Here is a 21,118-nt window from a genome sequence, read left to right on the forward strand (position 1 = left end):
ACATAAATTTTGCTATGTTATCACTCATCTCTCTCATCTTAGTATTCAAAATAAACAGTATATTCTCTAATGTATGATAAATAGACTTGTTGAAAGATAGGAAATCTTTTTCTATAAACTACTATTGAAAAATATGTTTTTATACTTTTGCAAATCACATCAAAGATTTCAAAGGAAATTTGCTGATCATTTTGTTTGCATTCAATTAAAAAATATACAGAAATAACACATCAACTCAAAAATCATCACACTAGCAGCATATCAATCCCAATATATTTGTTTGTATGGTAAAAATGTTCACCTACAATTGCGATATTCTGAGTTCGATTCTAATGTATTCAGTCTAACAATATCAATATATTTAATTGAGTTAGACATATGAATATTAAATGTTGTATTTTATAATGAATTTATTAATTGTCATACACCGTCAGTATAAATTTGTTTACATTATTGCCACATTACAACCATATGATTTATTTATATTATACTATTGATATATAATTTTTTTCTTTTATGACACTGTAAAAGTATTTATATTTTATATGATGTTTGTCCTTGAGTGTCCTTTTTTTTTTTTAATTCTTACAAATATATTATATTTTATTTATTTATTTTAAAAAATAATATGAAATTTAGAGTAATTAACATTTACCTTCCTCTAATAACACTAGTTGCGTAACTAATACCTATTATTTTACATCTAAACTATTATAATTATATATAATATTGTTTTAGTCTATACAAAATTTATTGATATCATAATTGATCTGTGTCATACACAAAATATTTAATATACTTTTTTCAAAAAACAAAAACAAAAATATTTTTAAAAACACTATAAAAATAAAAATATAATATAATATACATAACCAAAAATATATTTAAATCTATAAATTTATTTATTTTAACAGAAAACCTAAAAATTATTTAAACAATTGGGCCGGTTTAGCATGTGAGATGATTCTAGTTTATATTTTTATAAAAAAAAAAAAAAAAATGGCTTAGCATTAGAGTCCGAATGCACTATATAAAGGAGCATGCAATGCTCTATCTGTATCTCATCAGCTTTGTATAGCTATTAGGGTTACAGCCGCAGCTTATCGTTCTTCAATATTTTTTTCTTTCGTGTACCAAAAATATTTGCGATGAAGAGAAACAAACAAAAGGAATAATAGTGATTGCTGATATTTCTGCAACATGATCCCTTTGTTTTGGTTCGTATTCACTGAGCATTATCAAATCACAACTTCTTTTTCTTTTTTAAATAATTTGTATTTGTTTTTGAAATTTAAATCGAAGGTCCTATGGAGGAAACGCCATTAATCAGTGCGTTTTTACTTCAAGTTTGCTTTCGGAAATTGAATTGAGATCTAGATCTTATTATCGACCAAGTGTTTCATCCTGTAGCTTGGTTTTAGATTTTGATTTCAACATTATTTTATTTATTATAATAATTATTATTAAAAATGCGAAGATCCCAGCAGAGAGGTGAATTACTCTTATTATTGAGGCCACTCTAACTATATATTTCTTAACCTTCGCAGATTTATTTGCCGAATCGTAGGATATCCAAATTTATGTGTTTTGGTGTATCTAGAAATCTCGGCTATATTCTAAAATTTTCAAAGAATATTTTTGATTCTCTGTATAAATTAATTTTCATATAAATTTATTTTATGTGTTAAAATAAATATCAGAGTAGAGTAAACTGAAGAGAGTTATTTTGATTATTTTGGTTTAAAACTGGAGGTTGAATCACCTTTTGCAACAATATAAATTTTGACTTTAATAAACAAATTGAATTCAAAAATTCAGATGAGTAAATAGACTTTAATAAACATTGTCATATTTAAAAGATTTAAACTTCAATTATTTTTTATTCACCATGACACAAGAGAGTAATTGGAGTTGTATTGTCAAAATATTATTCATCTTAGATTATAATGTGGTAAATGTGACATATTAACCAAATTAAGGGTGTTAAAAAAATAAAAAATTGAACTAAACTGATTTATAAAAATTGAGAATTGAACTATTTTTGAATTGATTTTTAAAAAATTGAATTGAACTGATTTTTAATTTAAAAAAATTAAAATCAAATTTATTTTTTAGAAGTAATTATGAGTGATTATGTAAAATTTAGTTTACAAATTAGTTTGGTTTGGTTCAAAAATAAATTGATTCACTAATTTACAATCTAATTTAGTTTGATTTTTTAAACTGAAAATCAGATAGATCGATTTAATTTAAGTGGATTTTTGTTATATGTGAAATATTAATTAACCAAACCATTAAAGTATGTGAAATATTAATTATTGACTCTGTTGAAGTGTAATTCCTATTGTAAGTTAAAAAAAACTTGGTAGTTAGTAGCTTTTTCTATTATGACATTTAGTACTTTATAGAAAATTTTTGCTAAGGATTTTTCATATAGTCCATCTCTGCATATGGATATGAAAATCATAATATACAGGAGAAAATCAAATTATAAGTCACAATAGTGTTTAGAAGCCAAAAATCATGGCTTGATTTTCAATGACTAAATTGTCATAGTATAAGAACGAACACCTCAGCTGTAAGAAGTCCGGACTCCAGATTCATACCATCTGAGCCTAATAAATTTACAGAAACCCTTAAATTATAGTAATTTCCATCAGAAAATGAATTATTATTCATCATTGTAATGACATAAGATACTATATTCAAACCAAAACAAGTATTCTAACAGCATGTACATAATGAAAAAAAGGCACTGTCATAATATAGTCATCTCATTTTTCAGAATGTTAAAAGTATAAGGAAAGCCAGAGACTTCTCAGTCACATTGTCATGCAAATTTTAAGAATTTAAGGTTATAGCAATGAAAGCCTAAATGCCAGAAATTCAACCTAAATTCAATAAACTTTTATACAATTAATTGCGGGTGTAGTAAAAATATCAAGGAAGGTGATAATTTCTACAAATGCCAGAAATTATTCCGGCGTCTATAAATATTGCCCCTACTGATTGCATGATATGATGCATTTTATAGGTAAATGTTACAAATAAATATCAATATATACCGATTTCTTTTTCTCACAAGCACAATACAAAAAGATAATACCTTACCAATCAACCAGAGGTTAAATTAAAAGAAAATTAAAAACAAATCGTAGTTTACCTCCCTCCCTGTCTCTCTCTCACACACACACACCCCTTCTTTCTTTTATATGTAATAATAAAGAAGGGCCTAAATGCCTAAATAATATTTCAATGAATTTACCTTCTTTTTTTCTTCTTCTTTTCAATTCTATGTTTTTAAATGATAATAGACAATAAGGAAATCAAAGGTTGTGACAGGTTAGCATCTTTATTACCAATGATGACTGCTACTCATACTCATATCAACAACAATAAACGCCTCTATTCAGTACTATAATCAGCCTCAAATCCTTGTCTAAAAGTAATGACCAAAATAACAAGGCATTCTAAAAAAAAGTTGTGTTTAGAAGCCACAAATCTCTTTCAGTTTTTCAATGGCAAAATTGCCACAGTATAAGAATGAACATCTCAGCTGCAAGAAGTCTAGCCTCTGGATTCATACCATCTGAGCTTTATAAATTTACAGAAACACTTAAATTATTGAAAATTCCATCAGAAAAATGAAACAACTATACTCAAACTATACCCTTTATAAACACAAGACACTATACTCAAACTAAAACAACTAATCTAACAAAAATATAAATACCCTTTTGGTTCTCTAAGCAAAACAAGTACATTCTCTAACACAACAAGAACAAAGGAGAAAACTTTAACCTCTCTTCCTATGCATTAACCTTTTCACCCTTCACCGACTTCAGAAGGCGTCTTAGCGACAATCGACAAAGCATGAAGTCCAGAATCCAACTCATCTTGAAGCAGATTATAAATAAGCCTATGCCTGTTAACCAAACTCTTCCCTTCAAAGTCTTCAGAAACAACTTTAACATTGAAATGTGTCTCACCATCACTCCCTCTAACACCAGCATGTCCAGCATGTTGATAAGACACATCTTCAACTTCCAATTCAATAGGAAAAAGCTCCTTTTCAAGCTTCTCCTTAATCCTCTTCCCTCTCCCTCCCAATTCAACATTCTCATCATCAAAATCAGAACTTTGTGATGAAATCACAAAAGGGTCACTCGAATTCTCAACAAAGCTATCATCTTTAGAATCAGAATCTCCAACTGAGTTAAATTCAGAAGCACCCTTTTTCTCATCTTCAACATAAAGCAAAAGTGCTTTTTTCTGCATCAATTTAAGCATATTCAAAAACCCATTATTTCTAGAAGGTGTTAAACTCTGTTGCAACCCGAGAAGCACAACGAAATCGGGCGTGACCCGAATGATTTCGTTAACGGGTCGACCCGAAAAGCCTTGAACTAGCAAAGCAGCGAGACCTTTGGTGAGAACAGAATCGGAATCAGCTTCGTATACAACGTTTTTGTCACTGTCCAAGTAGGCTCGGACCCAAACCTGAGAAACACAACCTTCAACTTTGTTGTCTTTTGTTTTGAATTGGGGTTCGAGGGATTTGAGGTTTTTGCCGTAGAAGAGAAGCTGTTCGTATTTAGATTTGGGTTCTTGTACGGATTGGAATAGGTTAACGATTTCTTGAAGCTTTGGAGGGAGTTCTTCAATAGGTTGAAGGGAAGTTGACGACGACGATGATGATGATGGTAATGGTTTTGTTGGGAGTGTTTGGAAGGTGATGGGTTTGAAAGAGAAGAGGGTGTTTTTTGGTGTGATGAAGAAAGGTGAGGTATTTTTGTTGAAGAAGGAAAGAGGGAATTTGGATGTGAATAATCGAAATGAAGATGAAGAAAGGGAATTGGTTGTGGACATGATTGTTGTTGCAGAAATTATGTGCATTGCATTTGCAGTAGTTGGTTTGTTTGGTTGAGACTGTACCAAAGACAAAGAGAGGAGATTTTCTTCTTATGGGCTTTTTGCTTGGGCTTTTATTGATGGGTGGCCCAGCTGTTTTTTTTTTCTTCTGGATTTTATTAAGTCTTCAATTTGTGTTTAATATTGACCATTTTAGATGCGAAAATATAAGTTTGAATTGATCTATCTAGATATATTTTTGGAAATTTTTGAAAACATTGGAGGAGAAAGAAAAAACGACTTGTTTTAATCATTACAATTTTCATTCAATTTCAATATTTTTATTTATACGAAAATGATACCAAGAGAATTGAAAATAAAAATTAGTTTGTAATTAAAGATGAAGTACATAATTATTATTTTGTCAATAACAATGTGTTCTTGTTCAATCCCGATATAAACAGTTACATATAGATGTGATGTTGTTTATGTCTTTATGGTTTAGTCGATAGTTGATATTATATATGAGTGGTTACATATAGATGTGATACCACTACTAATTTGTGGTTTTTCCAAATGCATACTTCAGAATTTATGTTTGGGTGAGATAAGTAACACCAATACAAAAATCGAAATTTCTGATGTCAAGATATAAAAAGGGATAGGAGGTTAGATTTAGTGAGAAGCAAGACTGAAATATATGAATTATTCTTGGGAAATTAGTACATGAATAGCTTATATGTTGATAAAAACTTAAGTAGCAATTGCATCATATTTATATACATGGATTTTCAAACTCAACTACTTACACAGCCAACGAACACCCTATAAACTGGTGCCAGTAGATCTGCACACCATTAAGTCATCATATACATATAAACCTTTAAATCTAAAGAAAAAGGCCAGGTTGTTAAGGTTTTATACTACAACAAGATGCTAGATTCTAGCTCAATGTATACTATAATATGCACAATTTGGTCCAAAACTTTTTGAAGAGCATGAGTAACTTTACTTTCTCTCAGTAGATGAAGATATTTCAAAGTAAGTTGGTCTTGGGGTCGACGGGCAGCCAAGAGATTGGATCAATTCTTCCACAGACATCACTTTAAACCTAGGAGGTGAATTCAGAGCAAAGTTCTCAACCCGATGCTCGTAAATCTTACCTTGTTTGTCAAGTTTATACTCAGAGGTCCCATCAAACCTAGCGCGGCTTTCCCATGGAACTCGTGGGATTCCGTGAACAGTCCAGCGAACCATAATGACATTCTCAACGGGCTGCCACACACTATTTAAGTCTATCCACAAAGCTTTGAAAAATATCTTGCCATGAAATCGTAGATTCCAGAAGACTGATTTGTAATTCTCAATGCCCATAAATGTATTCAAAGGATCCTTAAATACAATATCATCCCTGTAAAAATTCAAAAGAGATGTTACAGTCAGCAAATTTAGCAGATCAGAGTAGAGAGAAAACATTAATAAGGAATTTAATTTCCTTACACAAGCTCATAACATAACCAACTTATCAAATTCACAGCAACTAGTGGGAAAACATATTTGATTTCATATATTGGATGAGGTGGAAACTGGAAAGAGGCTTAGCCCTGAAGCACTGAAAAACACATATATACAAAGACAAAGGCCACAAGAAGTGTCTTTTGGCCATACTGGTCCCTTCCTAATATGGGATGCTAAATTACACTAAAATATGTTTGGACCTCATTTGACATTTGAGTTATAGCATTGAGCATAGCAAGGACATCATGCAATACTTCAGTGATCCTGTTTATATTCAAATCTCAATTCTCGATGCTAATAACATCTGATGTATTCATAGTATAACATTCTCCCACAAATACCCCCTATTTCTCTTTCTTCTCCTCCTTACCCCGCCCTCGTAATAAACCCAAACAATTATTGTTTTCTCATTAGGAAATGCATCCAGTTATGGGAACGGTTAGTCCTACTTCTTAATTCTGACAATAATTGAACATGAAAGGTATTTGTTAGCTTAAAATGCAAGGCGTTAATTCATGGTTAAGAATAACCTGTTGCATAATTCAACCGATGGAAAGTATATAATTTTGCAACTCCTGTGAAATATAAGTCAACAAAATGGTGTATGAAAAAGCCTCCTTCTAATCTTATTAACTTAATTAAAAGATTAACATGTCCTCTTATTATTTTGGCTAGGACAATAATCCTCCTCAATACATTCTAGCCAAAATTCTTTCTGGATACATTAATGCAATGCTTAGGACTCAAATGGAGAATTGCATAACAAGTTCAACAACCTTTGGCAAAAAAAATAAAAGTGAAATAAGTCATGAACTCATGATGAACAATTCACTAATCACAACTTCAACCAGCCACCAAGATAAAATGTAGACAAAATTTGACAGTATGACACTTTCCAATATAACCAGTATCTCAAAAAAGAAAGAAAAGAAAAGTAGGCTATAATATAAGTAAAGGGCATCGATAATTTCACTTTTAATTGCTAGGGAAATAGTAAATATCAAAAGTTCACAACTATATAAATAACAGAACAAGCTTCATTGGCACAATCTTTAAGATTTTTTAGCCCAATTCAATGCCCCATGGGGCATGCTCATTAACAAGTTAACACATGAACCACATGCAATTAATGGGTGACATTTGAACTTAACTTGAAAAGCAGTGAAGTTAGTCCCTATCCCTAAAACAAAAAACATCCATCAAATTAATCTCTGAATAAATGAAAATGACACTGAATATTTCAAATGGTAGTTCATTGTCAAATTAAGGAATTTGATCCTTTGCTGTAAAAAAATCAAGAATCTTTGCTGTTCAAAATGGTCTTTTTGTTAACTTCTATCATTGGAGGCTATGACATGGCACATTAAATAAATATATGGATTCCATGTCAATGTCACTTCACCAAAAACTTATGTGACACGTTAAATTCATGCATTTTGTGCCAATTACACGGTCTCGACCTTAGAATCCAAACATTTATCTCATAAAATTTCATATACAATTTAGTTTTGGTGATGTGGCATTAATGTGGAACACACATGGAAGGTCACGTGATCATCATAGCTTCTATGAGCAAAAGTTAACATAGAAACTATTTTGACGGATGTGTTACAATTTTAGAGATATATTTGCCAATTCACAAAATTCAAAGACTATTTTGATGGATGATCACAATTTCGAGAACTAATTTGTCAATTTACTCATATAATACATGTACCAAATTAATCCCTTGAAAATCTAACGCAAGATTGATTTCTATCACTAAGGAGTTAGCATAACTACCTTTCATGACAAACTTGACTATTTAGTATTCACTCTAAACATTAGGATATAATATATATAGAATAATAAGCATAAAATCATATTATCCTTGTACACTCAAAAAACAAACACGGGATTATGCAAAATGATGAAACACAAGAAGCAAAATCCAAACCTATAGATGTCAAAGCTAAGTTCCTTGTAAAAGAGATCAGGGAACTCTTCCCTCAAAGTTCGAATAGCATATCCCATATTCACATAATAATTCTGCTTTTCTTCCTCTTCCTCTTTGCTCGACTTCGAATCACTCTTCACCGGAGCCGAGAATTGACCGTACTGCTTCAAATTCCGATCCAAACCCAAATCCAAAACAGCATAATCCTTCACTTCGGAAGAAATTTTCACGCTGTGCTTTGACCTAATTGCTTTCAATTTTGTGTAGGGTTTAAAGGTGTGGAATTTCCTCAGTTTAGGGTTAGGGTTTTGTGTGGTTTGAGGGGAAACGTGCATTTCCGGGAAGTGTACCAGAAGGGACATCGTAGAAGCTTGGATTTTCTTTTTTTTTTTGAAAATTAATTTCAGGGGAAAATTGATCGAGAAAATTTCATTTTTTTTTTCTCGGGAAAATGTGATTGGAGGATTATATTGGGTTAAAAAGAGATCAAGTTGTGGATAATTGGTTTTTTTTGTATTAATTAATTCTTATATTCAAAAATAAAAGCAACTTCCAACTTAATAATATAAATATTTATAAATTCATTTAAAATTATTCAAAATTATTATTATTTATCTTTTTTAATTGGATTTTCTTAAAATATAATACTAATAAACGATTTTTCAGATATTTTAATAAATATATGAAATGAAAATTTTAAATAAATTAAAATGATATAGTGAGACTAAAAATAAAAATAAAAACAAAAAATAAATAAAATAATATCATATTTAGATGAAGAACTGATAATAAAATAAATTTATATAAGTAACAAATTTTTTAAATATGAAAAAAAAAGAAAAAATTTTGAATTATTGATGTCATTTTATATCAAAAAATAATATTAGACTACTCTTACCCCTTTTTAATAAAAAAAAATGAAAAGAGAGTTAAAGAAAAAGAAAGGACAGACACTCTTGGTTAATAAAAAGCAACGATTGTAGAATGGAAGTGACTATAGTAGAGAAAAAGCAATATTTGTAAAACGTTAATTGAAATTAAATTAATAAACTGCATATTCATAGATGATATTTTTATATCAATGTAGAATTCAAATTTGAATTATTATAGAATTTGAGTTGGAAATAGGCGAATACACACTAATTATTCTTTTATTCTTTTGCATTCAAATCTTCTAGTATTGAAACATGTTCTTAATATATATATATAACATTGGGTTTTTATTTGGACTCAATTTGTGTGAGGAGAGTGAATTATATATATATATATATATACCTTTTTTTTCTCCAAATCCACTTATGAGAAAATGAAACGCGGCCTGATTAAGTATAGATCCACACGTGTGGTAACTTGGTGGGTAACAAATATGTGTCAATAGCCAATAACCCCTTACCTTTCACAAATAAATGATTTATGTCTTTGAGTTTGACACACACATTCTCATATTATTTATTTAAAAAAGGGAAAATATATTGAGAAGTACTTTCTATTATTTTTTAAATTAATGAAAACTAAAGTTTTCCTTTTTAACATTAAAAAGTACTATACATATTCATATGCGTGAGTGTATAATTATAGTAAAAAAAGGTGTATAATGTGTAAAATATTGATAAAAAGTTATGGACCCCATCAAAATATTTAGTGTGGTTGATTTGGGTCTCATTGAAAAAACTAAGACTAAATTTTGTAGAGGAGAAATTCTTAAGTGATCTTGAAAGAAAAAACTATACTGTGCTAAACTAGGTTGTACTTTTATAATTAAGTTGGTGTTGTTTATATGTATCTATATTGAATTGTAATAAAAATATATATTTAATGTCTACAAAATTGGCCATTAATTTTATGAATTAAAATATACGTCTCATGAATTAAATAGCATATTACCACATGTAACAAAAATTTCTTTTCAAAAAGGTAAAATTTAATACAAGACTATCCATATATTTGAAAAGTTGCAATTTTACTTTTGAAATTTACGTTTATATAAAAGTTATAATTTGTAAAACATCTATCAATTTTTTTTGGTCTATTCATATATATTTATATGAATGATTGCCAGCCAATTTGTTTCTACTTTTTAAAAATAAAGTGCATCATTAATTAACTCAATGAATATGTATAAAAGAATCAAAGAAAGCTGCATTTCATAATACATAGATTATTAGATACATTATGATGAATGCGTTCATAAATCATTGCAATGATGCAGAGAATTATTTTCTTAGAAGAAAAAAAAAAGGCAGTGGTGTTAGGTCAACCGTCAACCCATAAGGGTAACATCGTCTTATAACCATACCAAACACACCGTCGGGTACTAAATGGAGTGAACTGGAAGTTGCCTTCAACTAACTCACCTGCCACGTGGCATCTCTATTAAATACTCCCTTTCGTTTTTACACCCCCCTCTCTCCGTTTTCTTTTCTCCATTTCATTATTTTGCATTAATCATAACATCATCAATGGCGGTTCTGTTGCATTTCTAAATCATATTCTTCTTTTTCAATTTTATTTTATTGATCGAAGTTTTTGTATTGGTTAGTTGAGTTAGTTACGTTTCCGTTATAGCTATGGAGTTGGAGCACCCAACGACAGCGTTTCATAACTCCTCCATGACCTTCGACGAAGTCTCCATGGAACGTAGCAAGAGCTTCGTCAACGCCTTGCAGGTTCTCTCTCTGAATAATTCTCACTTTTTTCGCTCTGTTTCTTTTTCTTCTTTTTTTCTGTTAGTTAATTATTTATACTATTTTTAGAGTTCAGATCTGCATTTGTTTCGATTTGTTTGGTGGATTTTGTATCTGGCATATGTAGTTGTGTAGGTTCCCAATTAGGTTTCGTAAATGTGATTTTAATCAAAATCTATGAAGCACGTAGATAGAAATACCAAACATGTATATATAGTAATAATTTAAAAAAATATATACATGATAAAATCTAACCATATGTGTTCGAATCAGTGTCGTATCTCATAGACATACAGGTCTTTAATCTAAAATGTGAGTGCTAAATATAAATAGTTCAAGCTTAATCCTGGAATAACTATTCACGGTCCTAGGATTACTTAATTATTGCTTGTTAATTTAAGTTTGTCAAACTATACAGACTTAGGGGATTGAATTATTATTAAAATTGTGATGTTAATTGTGCAGATTTTATTTAGTTTTTAACTGTTATTGGAACTGTTTAGCTTGATATCCTGAAATGAATAATGAGATGATTGGAAATTTGGACCTGAAGTCAATGGGATGTAGTATAAACATGTTTATTTGTGGAATCAGGATTCAAATGGTACTAAATAATAGGTGCATAGATAAACAAAGTGGCATTATTAATATTAGTTATCACTGATTCAGGGATTAACATGGCTGTGTAATTTTTAATGTTACTGGTTTATTTTTTATTTATTTATCTTTGATTGTTGTGACATGATTGAACAGTCATTTGATCCTCATATTATGGTCTTTCAGGAACTTAAGAATCTGAGGCCTCAACTTTATTCGGCTGCAGAATACTGTGAAAAATCTTATCTCCATAGTGAACAGAAACAAATGTAGGAATTCCTTTTTGTTAATGTCTTTTTTTCTTAAACTTGTTCTTAAGAAAATATAAGGATTGTTGTGGTTTCTCTCTGGCTTCCATGACCAAACTCCCACTTCGGGACAAACAATTATTGGTGCAATTTTCTTCTAGTTAATCTTTAGTTTCACAATTGTACCCCCATTATTGATATGTAAATACAGAAGCATTCACCATACCGATTCTTAAAAAGTAAGGTCATGCTTCAATTGTGAAATTAGTGAGAAATAGTGTTATAGTATTCCTAAAAGGATATGTAATTTGAGTCCCTAAAAGTTTTGGTGACTGGTTGGGGTGGGTTCCTTTAGTATTATAGGATCATACGTAATTTCTGGTAAGACATAAACGGGTGCCATTTTCAATAACATTTTTTTTTCCAAAATATTCTTGTTTTTGAGCTTTGTTGAAATTTCCTTAGCTGTATGTTATTAATGCATTAGGGTTCTTGACAACCTGAAAGATTATGCTGTAAGAGCCCTTGTGAATGCCGTTGATCATCTTGGAACTGTTGCATACAAGTTAACTGACCTTCTTGAGCAGCACACATTGGATGTCTCAACCATGGATTTGAAGGTCTCTACTATAAATCAGGTAATTACATCATTTTTTAAATATTATGTTTTAATAGACAAATATCTTGTGAAGTTGAAGTAACATATTTTCTTAATACCAGAAACTTCTTACGTGCCAAATTTACACGCATAAAGAAGGTCTTTGGCAGCAGCAGTTGTTGGCTTTCATTCCCAGACATCATAAGCACTATATTTTGCCAAGTAGGGCTCCTTGCTTTTATGTTGGTCTGGATCTGATTATTGGCACGGCATATCTATACCCGTAGTTTTTACTAATGATTCTATGCATGTTTGTTTAACAATGCAAGCTAGATTCTGTCAATAAAAAGGTACATTTCAGTCCACACATACAGATTGATGCAAAACAGAATTCATTTCAAACCAGAACTCGTTTTCAATCTTCAGGTGTGTGGTGGAGGGAATTTTGTCCCTTCTAGAATTTTTGTGTTTATTTTGACAGTGATTCTTTTTCCATTAGTGAATAGTATATTATTAATCAGAATATATATTTTTATATCTAGGTGCCCCTCCAGCAAAAACTCTTTCATGGCATTTAGCATCAGAGACTAAGTCTACATTGAAAGGGACTCCGCATGCTTCCCCAAAGTAAGTTCAGGGTAATTTGATTGTATGAGGTTGCACAACATTGCTGCTTTTTCTGTTTTCAGCTCTAAAACATGAATGGCATTATAATATGATATCTTCTTTTGCAGCATCGAGAACCCAAAGTTTTCTGCCAAGGCCTCTGGATTTTTCCACCTTTTAGGTTTGTGATATAGTTGTATCTCTTGTATAATATAATAATTCAGTTAAATTAGTCAAATAACGATTATTTCTTGATGTATAAATCATATCTCCTTATGTCCCTGCAGATAATGAAGAGAGCACCTGGATGAAATCCTCACCAGCACAAATTCACTTAACGAATGGAGTTCCTACTTCTAGTATACCTGTACAAACTTTGGGCGGCACACGCAGGGTAATGGCATATTATTTATCAAAAACTGAAAGTGCCTGGCAGCACCATATTTGATGGCCAATTTTGCATTATTGTTTACCTATTCTTTGCTAGTTGTCTGCCATTGTTCTAAAACGTGTTTGTTAATGTTTTGCTGAAATTGCTTGGCTAGCACTTTGTTGAAAAGGAAAAAAGTGTTAAATTTCTGTTTAAGTTACCAAATAAAATCTTGTATGAAATAATTCAATGACTTGGACTTGATTAACAGTTCATGTAGGTGATAAGCTCTGCATTGCAGTAGGTTATGAAGTTCTGCATTTTAGTAGTAGTCTTATGGGGTGTGTGTTGCTGCTACATTATGGGCATAAACACTGTTTCAAAGAGAAGTGTTTTACTTTTCTAGCATAGGATAAAGCATTAATATTCGATGTCTAAGACTTCTTGGGAGAATCTGAGGGCTTCAACTGATAATAGTAACACATTGCTTTAGAATTACAGCTTCATAATAAGTCCAGGCCATTGTTCTTTATATCTTTCACTAACATAAGTGTTTTTTTTTTGCGAGAATTGATCGATTGAGAGGTGTTTGCCTCTAGTCCTTGGGTAGAAACAGCTCATATTTTTAGTATGATGTTCTTACAAGTGTTTGTTCAATTGGAGAAATAGGTTTTTGTTGGAGATCATTACGTCAGCCACCGAATTATATTTACCATTTCGTAGTTTACTTTGAGAAACTTCGGTGGGGGATGACTGGTCATGTTCCTATTGCCTATGCATCACATAAAAGAACTTTCAACTGAGATTTTTAATTCAGGTTACAATGTCACTAAATGAGATAGGAAGATGCATGGTTCTTCACTTCTGCTGTGGTTTTTTATTTTATTTCACATGCACCATGCCCAATAAATGTTACCATAGTCTATCAATTAGTGAGCCAAATATTTGAAACTGTAGTCAACATTTCCAGCTAGCCATTTTGTTTTGCCCATGATAGTTGAAGAGTGCATTTCTTCATGTTCCTTTTGTTTTCTAAAATCTAAAATAATTTAATTGTCAAAAAGTTACTCATGAGTACTCGATCTGCAGGATGCTTTGGATGGTTCCAAACCATTGACAGCGTTCAGGTCATTTGACAACGCAAATCGCCGTGAGTCTGCCCAAACCCCTACTCGCAGCAGGAGCGTGCTATCAGCTTTCTTTGTCAAGCAGAAAACACCAAAATCAAAGGCCGGGTCTTTCTCATGATTCATAAATATCTCCTAAGGCATCCCTCTTCTGTGTCCAATTACCCTTGGATGTGTGTAGATGTACTGGTTTTTTTACTATTTCTAGATAAAAGGATTGGAGATGTTACTTTATTCTACCTGGATACTTAATTCTTTTTCCTATAACTATGCCTCCCCTAAATGCCCGGAATTAATTAGCTTTTGCTTCAAGCCTTTGAATAATGATAATGTATAGTAACCGGCAATGATAATGGTTAGGATCTTGATATTCTACTCGCTCAATGTTACTCTTGTGAATTGTAATCTATATATATCTTCTTTTTCTTTATTTACTATGATCTACATCTCTCTGTGTTCTTTTAAAAGATGATCCCTCTATAGTGTTGAGGAACGTGTAAAATGTACATTTGTGGTATGGCATCCCAAAGGGGTTTATTAACTTTTCCGAAAAGTTTCCAAGATGGGTTCTGATTATGATGGTTAACCCCTTTTGTATCATAACTAAACCTACATTAAACTACTAGTCAATAGTCAGGGTGTGTCTACAAATTTGGTAGCTTTGCAACGTACACAATGTAGCTATTTTTTGTTTGTGTTTAAGTAGATCTCACAATTAGATGTCACTCGTTTATTTTTATTTTTTTTTAATATAATACTTCACATACACCAAATTTCTCCATTATAGATGTTTAGAAAAAGTATTTATGATTACATCAAATTTCTTCATAAACACCAAATATCATTTATTAAGTGGGACCCGAAAAAGTAAAGAGAGAGTGTCCACCTTTATGGATGTTTAGAGTATCACAATTGATTAATACTTAATCAAATGACTTTTTAAGTGTACATGCAAGTGTCAACTTTGGTGTTCATGCATATATCGACTTTAGCTATAGTCGTACTCTCGCGTGTATGACTCGACATGGTTTTTATAAGCATATGTACAACTTGAAGAAATTTGCAGAAGCGTTGTCGTCATCTTCCCATTTTGAAACTGTTGCAGATTTTTAAGTTATTAACCCATGACTTTTGCCATCCTCCCATTTTGAAACTGCTGTAGATTTTTCGTCCTTATTAATTTTAGAATTAACATATATCAAAGGTTTTGTATTATGTTCCTTATCATGCCCCCCAAGTTGGCAGGTGGATTTGGATACACGCCTAGCTTGCTGCAAAATTTGGGAAATGAATCATTCACCAGTGGTTTGGTAAAGACAACAGCAAGTTGTGATGATGTAGGAATGTAAGGAGTAACAAGAGCTTATATGGCTATTTTTTCACTGACAAAACGACAGTCAAGCTCAATATGTTTGGTGCAAGCATGAAAAACTAGATTAACTGTCATATGTAGAGCACTAATGTTATCACAAAATAGTTGTGGAGCACGAGGAAGAGAAACACCTGTGTCATGAAAGAGATAGGTGATCCATGTTAGCTTGGCAACAGTGTGATCCATGGAGCGATATTCTGCTTCAGTACTAGAACAAGCAAAAATGGATTGCTTCTTAGAGGACCAAGATATGCAATTAGCACCAATAAAGACACAATAACATGTAGTACTTCGTCTTGTGATAGGACAACCAACCGAATCAGCGTCACTAAATCCATACAAGGAAGGGGAAGTGTTGAAAAGGTAACGCAACCCCCAATTGTGTGTGCCTTTGAGATAACCCAAAATGCACTTAACTACCTTTAAATTTGTCATAGTGGGTTCGGTGAAGTGTTGACAAGCACGATTAACAGCATGAGTGATATCCGGACGAGTGAAAGTTAAATATTGCAGTGCACCTACAATGTTGCGAAACTCTATAGCATCAACAATAATATTATTAGAAAATGATGGTTTTTCTTTGAGGACTTGTGGTGTGGCCATGGATTTGCAACTGAGTATTTTAGTTTTAGAGGACAAGTCATTGAAATACTTCTATTGAGTTAGAAAAAGACCATCCTTGAAGCAAATGAATTTTATGCCTAAAAAATAGTGCAAAGGTCCAAGGTCTTTATAAGCGAACTCATGACTGAGTTACTGAATCAAATTTGTAATGAAGACGTCATTGTTGCTTGCAACTAAAATATTGTCAACATATATTAAAATCAATGTGGCTACTGAACTTGTTTTGAGAATGAAAAGTGAAGAATATATAGTGCTGCAATGAAAACCAAGAAAAAGCAAAAAGGTGTATAAATGATAAAACTAAGCACACGACGCTTGTTTGAGCCTGTATAGATATTTCTTCAATATACATACACGATTTGGTGTGTCGAGATTTAAAAATCTGGGAAGTTTCTCCATATAAACAATATCTTTAATGTTTCCATGGAGAAAAGCATTTTTTACATCAAGTTGTCTCATACTCCAATTTAGTGAAAGAGAAATAGCAATGATAAAGCGAATAGTAGTGTGTTTAACTACATGACTGAAAGTTTTATCAAAATCAATCTCAAGAATTTGAGTAAAGCCTTGTGCAACTAACATTGCCATGAAGCAGTCAATGGAGCCGTCTTCTTTTAATTTGATGTGATAGACCCATGTTGTTCCGACAACATTAGCATTGGCAAGCTGTGGGACAAGTTTCCATGTTTGATTTAAATGTAGAGTACAAAATTCTTCTTGCATCGCATTGACCCAGAGAGGATCCTTTAAGGCACTTCGTAATGTTTTTGGTTCAATGTATTGTTTTGGTGATTTGGTAGCAAGAGCAACATAGTCAGCAAGGTAGGCCGACAGATTACACAATTTGTTTGGCAGTGTCTGAGTTACTATAGAAGTTGTGGAAATGGCTTCAATGTGGTTCAACTCTCCTTCTACCAATGGTAGTTGTTGCTAAAGAATAGCATTTTTTGTTTGTTGCTCAGTTTGAAGATAATCATTTTCATCTTGGTTTTGAATTAGATGTTCACAAGGTCCTGCAAAACAGTTTTGATCACAAAGTAAAAATTGATTAACATCATTTGGATTTAATTGATATGTTGGATGATCTATATTATCCTCCAAAATGGAATCAACTAGCTTGTTGCTAGTAGTCTGTGTTGCATATAACCTGGAGTCTAACCATTCATCAGCACTAGTAAACTCAGTGAGTTCTAGATTGGGATGAGAAGATTCAATTTTTGATGGTTTGAAGGGTTTCATCAAAGACAACATGACGAGAGATGTTAACACGTTTGGTTTTTGGATCCAAACATATGTACCATTTGTGCATTGGAATGTACCCTATAAAAACACAAGAATAAGTTTTTGCAAAAAACTTATTCTTCCCTTAATACCTCAGTGAAGGAAAACATTGACATCCAATCACCTGGAAGCCATTATATTGTGGATGTCGTTTGAAAAGCTTAAAATACGGGCTTTCATTGTTCAATGTAGATAAAGGCAACTTGTTTATCAAATATACAACCGTTAGAAAAACTTCAACTCATAAGTGTAATAGAATATTGGCATGAAACATCATGGTTAGCCCAATCTCAATAATATGGCGATGCTTCCGTTCTACGGTGCCATTTTGTTCTCGGGTCCCTAGGCATGAAGCATGAAGTTCAATACCACAAGTATGGAGGTGATTTAGAAAAACATTGGAGTTGAATTCTCCTCCACCATCACATTGAAAAATCTTAATTTTTTTGTCAAGCTGATTTTCTACTAGTCTTTGAAATCTTGAAAAGCAATCTAGCAATCCTGACTTTTTCTTTAAAGGATAAATCCATGAGAACCGTGAATAATCATATATAAAAAGTGCATAATATCAAAAGTTTTGATTAGAAGTTGTAGGTGCAGGTCCCCAAAGATCGCAATAGATTTTGTCAATAGGAAATTCAAAAAAATTATTAGAACTTTGGAATGACAATTTACAACTTTCTTCCATTTGACAACTAACACAAAAAATATGTTTTGATATCCATTGTGTTACATTGATCTTATCTTTCAATGAAGATATGATTTTGATGTTTGGATGTCCAAGTCATTGATGCTAAATTGGGGAAAATTAACCTCCTTTTATTGCACTTAAAGCCTCTTAACATTCTCCTTCGAGTGTGTACAGGTGCCCTTTCTTATGCCCCTATGCAATCATCCTTTGATTTTGGTCCCTAATAATAAAGTCAAAAGAGGTGAACTCAAAACTGCAATGGTAATCAGAAACAAATTTTCCAACAGATAACAAATTCTTCTTTAAGTCATGAACCACAAGAACATTTTTCAATGTTAAGTTTTTATTTGTTGTAGTAACATTTACATCACCAATATATGTTATTGGTATGCTATTTCCATCACCCACATAGATTACATCATTTCCATGATAAGGTTTAATATAGGAAAGATTATTTGCATCATTAATCATGTGAGATGTTGCTCTAGAATCTATAATGAAAGATTGGTCATTTGTGTCATTTAGAGCAAGAGCAACAATAGCTTGAGGAAAATCTTCTTATTGATAAGAATAATCATACCTATATCAGCAATCAATGGCTTCATGGTTTGGTGTCTTACAAATTTGACATATTTTTTTATACTCACTGGTTTGAGTATTTTGATGCGACTTATCTCCTTTGAAATGTGGTTCTGCTTAAATGAGAACTCATTACTTTTTGTCCATTATATCGACTCGTTGGAGTGAATCCTCTTCCTTGAGAGTTAAAGTGACTTCTACTGCCACGTCTGTTTCGACCTCGACCTCGTCATCTCTAGCTAAAGAAAGCTTGTGTCTGCTCCATTAAATTCTTTTCTTCTTCCTTTCAAACATCTTGTATTTGCTCATTCCCTTAGAGAGCTAACAAAAATTGATTGAAGGAACGATAAGGTAGTTTAGTAAGCATAGCAACACGAAAGGTTTCATACATTGGTCCAAGGCCATAAGCAAATTGAAACACTTTGTCTTGGTTAGAAACAAGTTCTTTTATAGCAGCGAGATTATCACAAATTTATTTGAATTCTCGTAGATATTCATCAAGAGTTCGTGACCCCTTTTTGATTGTCATTAACATGTTTTTCAAACTTTGTGCCTTCTCTATTGTCGACGACAGTAGTTGTTCTTCAATGGAGGTCCATATCTCATATGCAGTATCGTCGTTGATCATGGTCAACACTTCTTCCTTCACAGTTCCAAGTAATCACGAACACAAGAGACCATCTTTGGTGATCCACTTTGAATAGTTTGGATTTAGGTTGTTTCCACCTTTGTCACCCTTAGTTTCCTATTCTGGTTTTTCTTCACTAGAGAGATGGTGAAAAACACCAAGATTTCGAACAAAGGGCTTTATTTGATTGCGCCACAATAGAAAGTTGTTTGTGCTTAGTTTCATGGAGATAAAACTTGAGCATTGGTTGAAAGATTGGATGCTTAGTTCTAGTTCTATTTTTGGGAGTGATGTGTTGTTATTGTTTGATGACATGATATATTTGGCTTGCAGACTTACACACTCTGATACCATGAAATATTTTGCAGAAGCATTATTTTATTTGATTTCATGAAGAGTACATTTATACATGAAAAACAATAGAATTATATGCTCAAGAATATTCTTAAGTTATTGATCCAAGACTTTTGTCATCCTCCCATTTTGAAACCGCTACAGATTTTCTTTTTAAGTTATTGACTCGTGACTTTTGCCATCCTCCCATTTTGAAATTGCTGTAGATTTTTGTTCTTATTAATTTTAGAATTAACATATATCAAAAGTTTTGTATTATGTTGTTTACTTTATTTAGATTTTGCTTTAATTTTTTTAAATAACTTAAAATGATATATAGTATGTTTTTAGTATTATATTTTTACAACACAAAATCTTAATGGTATTTGATGTCCTGTGGAAGTGATGATAATGACCAACAAGATAAACTTGTATCATTGCATTTTAGACAAATACAATATGGTGTTTTAGAACTTAGAGTACGAGGAAATCGAGCTCAGGAAGTATACCAAAGAGTTCAACTCAACCACAAAGAAGACAACTTTATGTGAGACATTTTTCCACCAATTAATATTTTATTTTGTACAAATATAATATTAAAAATTATTTTAATAAATCCTTTTTTTGCAATTTTTTAATTAAAATATTGAAGATAAACCGAAATGAAGTTGTACATACCTAAGTACGACTTCTATTAAATAACACCCTCATATATGATACTCACATGCATGACTTTCTTTAAGAAAAACTGAAGTCTTATCTATCGTATACAAATTAGCCCATTTAAAAAATTATTTTTGGACAATATTAGTTTAAGTATATTATTGTTATTGTTATTATTTTGTGGTATTATATACGGATTTAAATTTACATATTATTGACTTCTTACACTAAATAAATTTGAAGGTTGGAAATTGGTTTTGAAACCAAAAATAAATATGTTAAATTTCAAATCTGAGAAGTAGATTTGTCTCGTTTGAATTTGTGGTAAAATAAAATATTTTACATGACTTGATGTATTATCCCTGTTTTTGTGTGGATATATCGATTTAAATCCAATTTAAATGAATCTGTT

The 21,118-nt window shown here is 31.7% G+C and overlaps 3 protein-coding genes and 1 non-coding gene across 5 annotated transcripts; 2 read left to right on the top strand and 2 right to left on the bottom strand.

Moving 5' to 3' along the window:
* Window positions 1-1,469: 1,469 nt before the first annotated feature.
* LOC113787871 (small nucleolar RNA snoR145) lies at window positions 1,470-1,619 on the top strand. The gene has a single exon (XR_003474393.1). It is a non-coding gene; the product is annotated as a small nucleolar RNA snoR145 (small nucleolar RNA).
* Window positions 1,620-3,557: 1,938 nt separating this feature from the next.
* On the bottom strand, window positions 3,558-4,932 carry LOC101490869 (sufE-like protein 1, chloroplastic/mitochondrial). The gene has a single exon (XM_012718694.3). It carries the CDS (start codon window positions 4,894-4,896, stop codon window positions 3,826-3,828), a length of 1,071 nt encoding a protein of 356 aa, XP_012574148.1. The 5' UTR covers window positions 4,897-4,932; the 3' UTR covers window positions 3,558-3,825.
* A 593-nt stretch (window positions 4,933-5,525) lies between these two features.
* LOC101506480 (uncharacterized) lies at window positions 5,526-8,758 on the bottom strand. Its single transcript, XM_004510645.4, has 2 exons — window positions 8,306-8,758; window positions 5,526-6,262 (listed from the first exon to the last, which is right to left on the bottom strand). Exons 1-2 carry the CDS (start codon window positions 8,665-8,667, stop codon window positions 5,860-5,862), a joined length of 765 nt encoding a protein of 254 aa, XP_004510702.1. The 5' UTR covers window positions 8,668-8,758; the 3' UTR covers window positions 5,526-5,859.
* A 1,858-nt stretch (window positions 8,759-10,616) lies between these two features.
* On the top strand, window positions 10,617-14,965 carry LOC101506809 (protein ABIL1). 2 transcript variants are annotated; one of them, XM_004510646.4, is made up of 9 exons: window positions 10,619-10,971; window positions 11,773-11,855; window positions 12,322-12,472; window positions 12,555-12,654; window positions 12,766-12,858; window positions 12,975-13,059; window positions 13,167-13,219; window positions 13,326-13,432; window positions 14,498-14,965. In XM_004510646.4, the coding sequence occupies exons 1-9, from the start codon at window positions 10,873-10,875 to the stop codon at window positions 14,654-14,656; spliced, it is 930 nt and encodes a 309-aa protein (XP_004510703.1). In that variant the 5' UTR covers window positions 10,619-10,872; the 3' UTR covers window positions 14,657-14,965. The 2 variants fall into 2 exon arrangements, with proteins under 2 accessions (XP_073220111.1, XP_004510703.1); XM_073364010.1 differs by lacking the exon at window positions 12,766-12,858 and having other exon boundaries at window positions 10,617-10,971.
* The last annotated feature ends 6,153 nt before the right edge of the window (window positions 14,966-21,118 follow it).

This window comes from Cicer arietinum, chromosome 7 (genome assembly GCF_000331145.2).
Source record: "Cicer arietinum cultivar CDC Frontier isolate Library 1 chromosome 7, Cicar.CDCFrontier_v2.0, whole genome shotgun sequence".
In the NCBI taxonomy this organism is placed as follows: Eukaryota; Viridiplantae; Streptophyta; class Magnoliopsida; order Fabales; family Fabaceae; genus Cicer; species Cicer arietinum.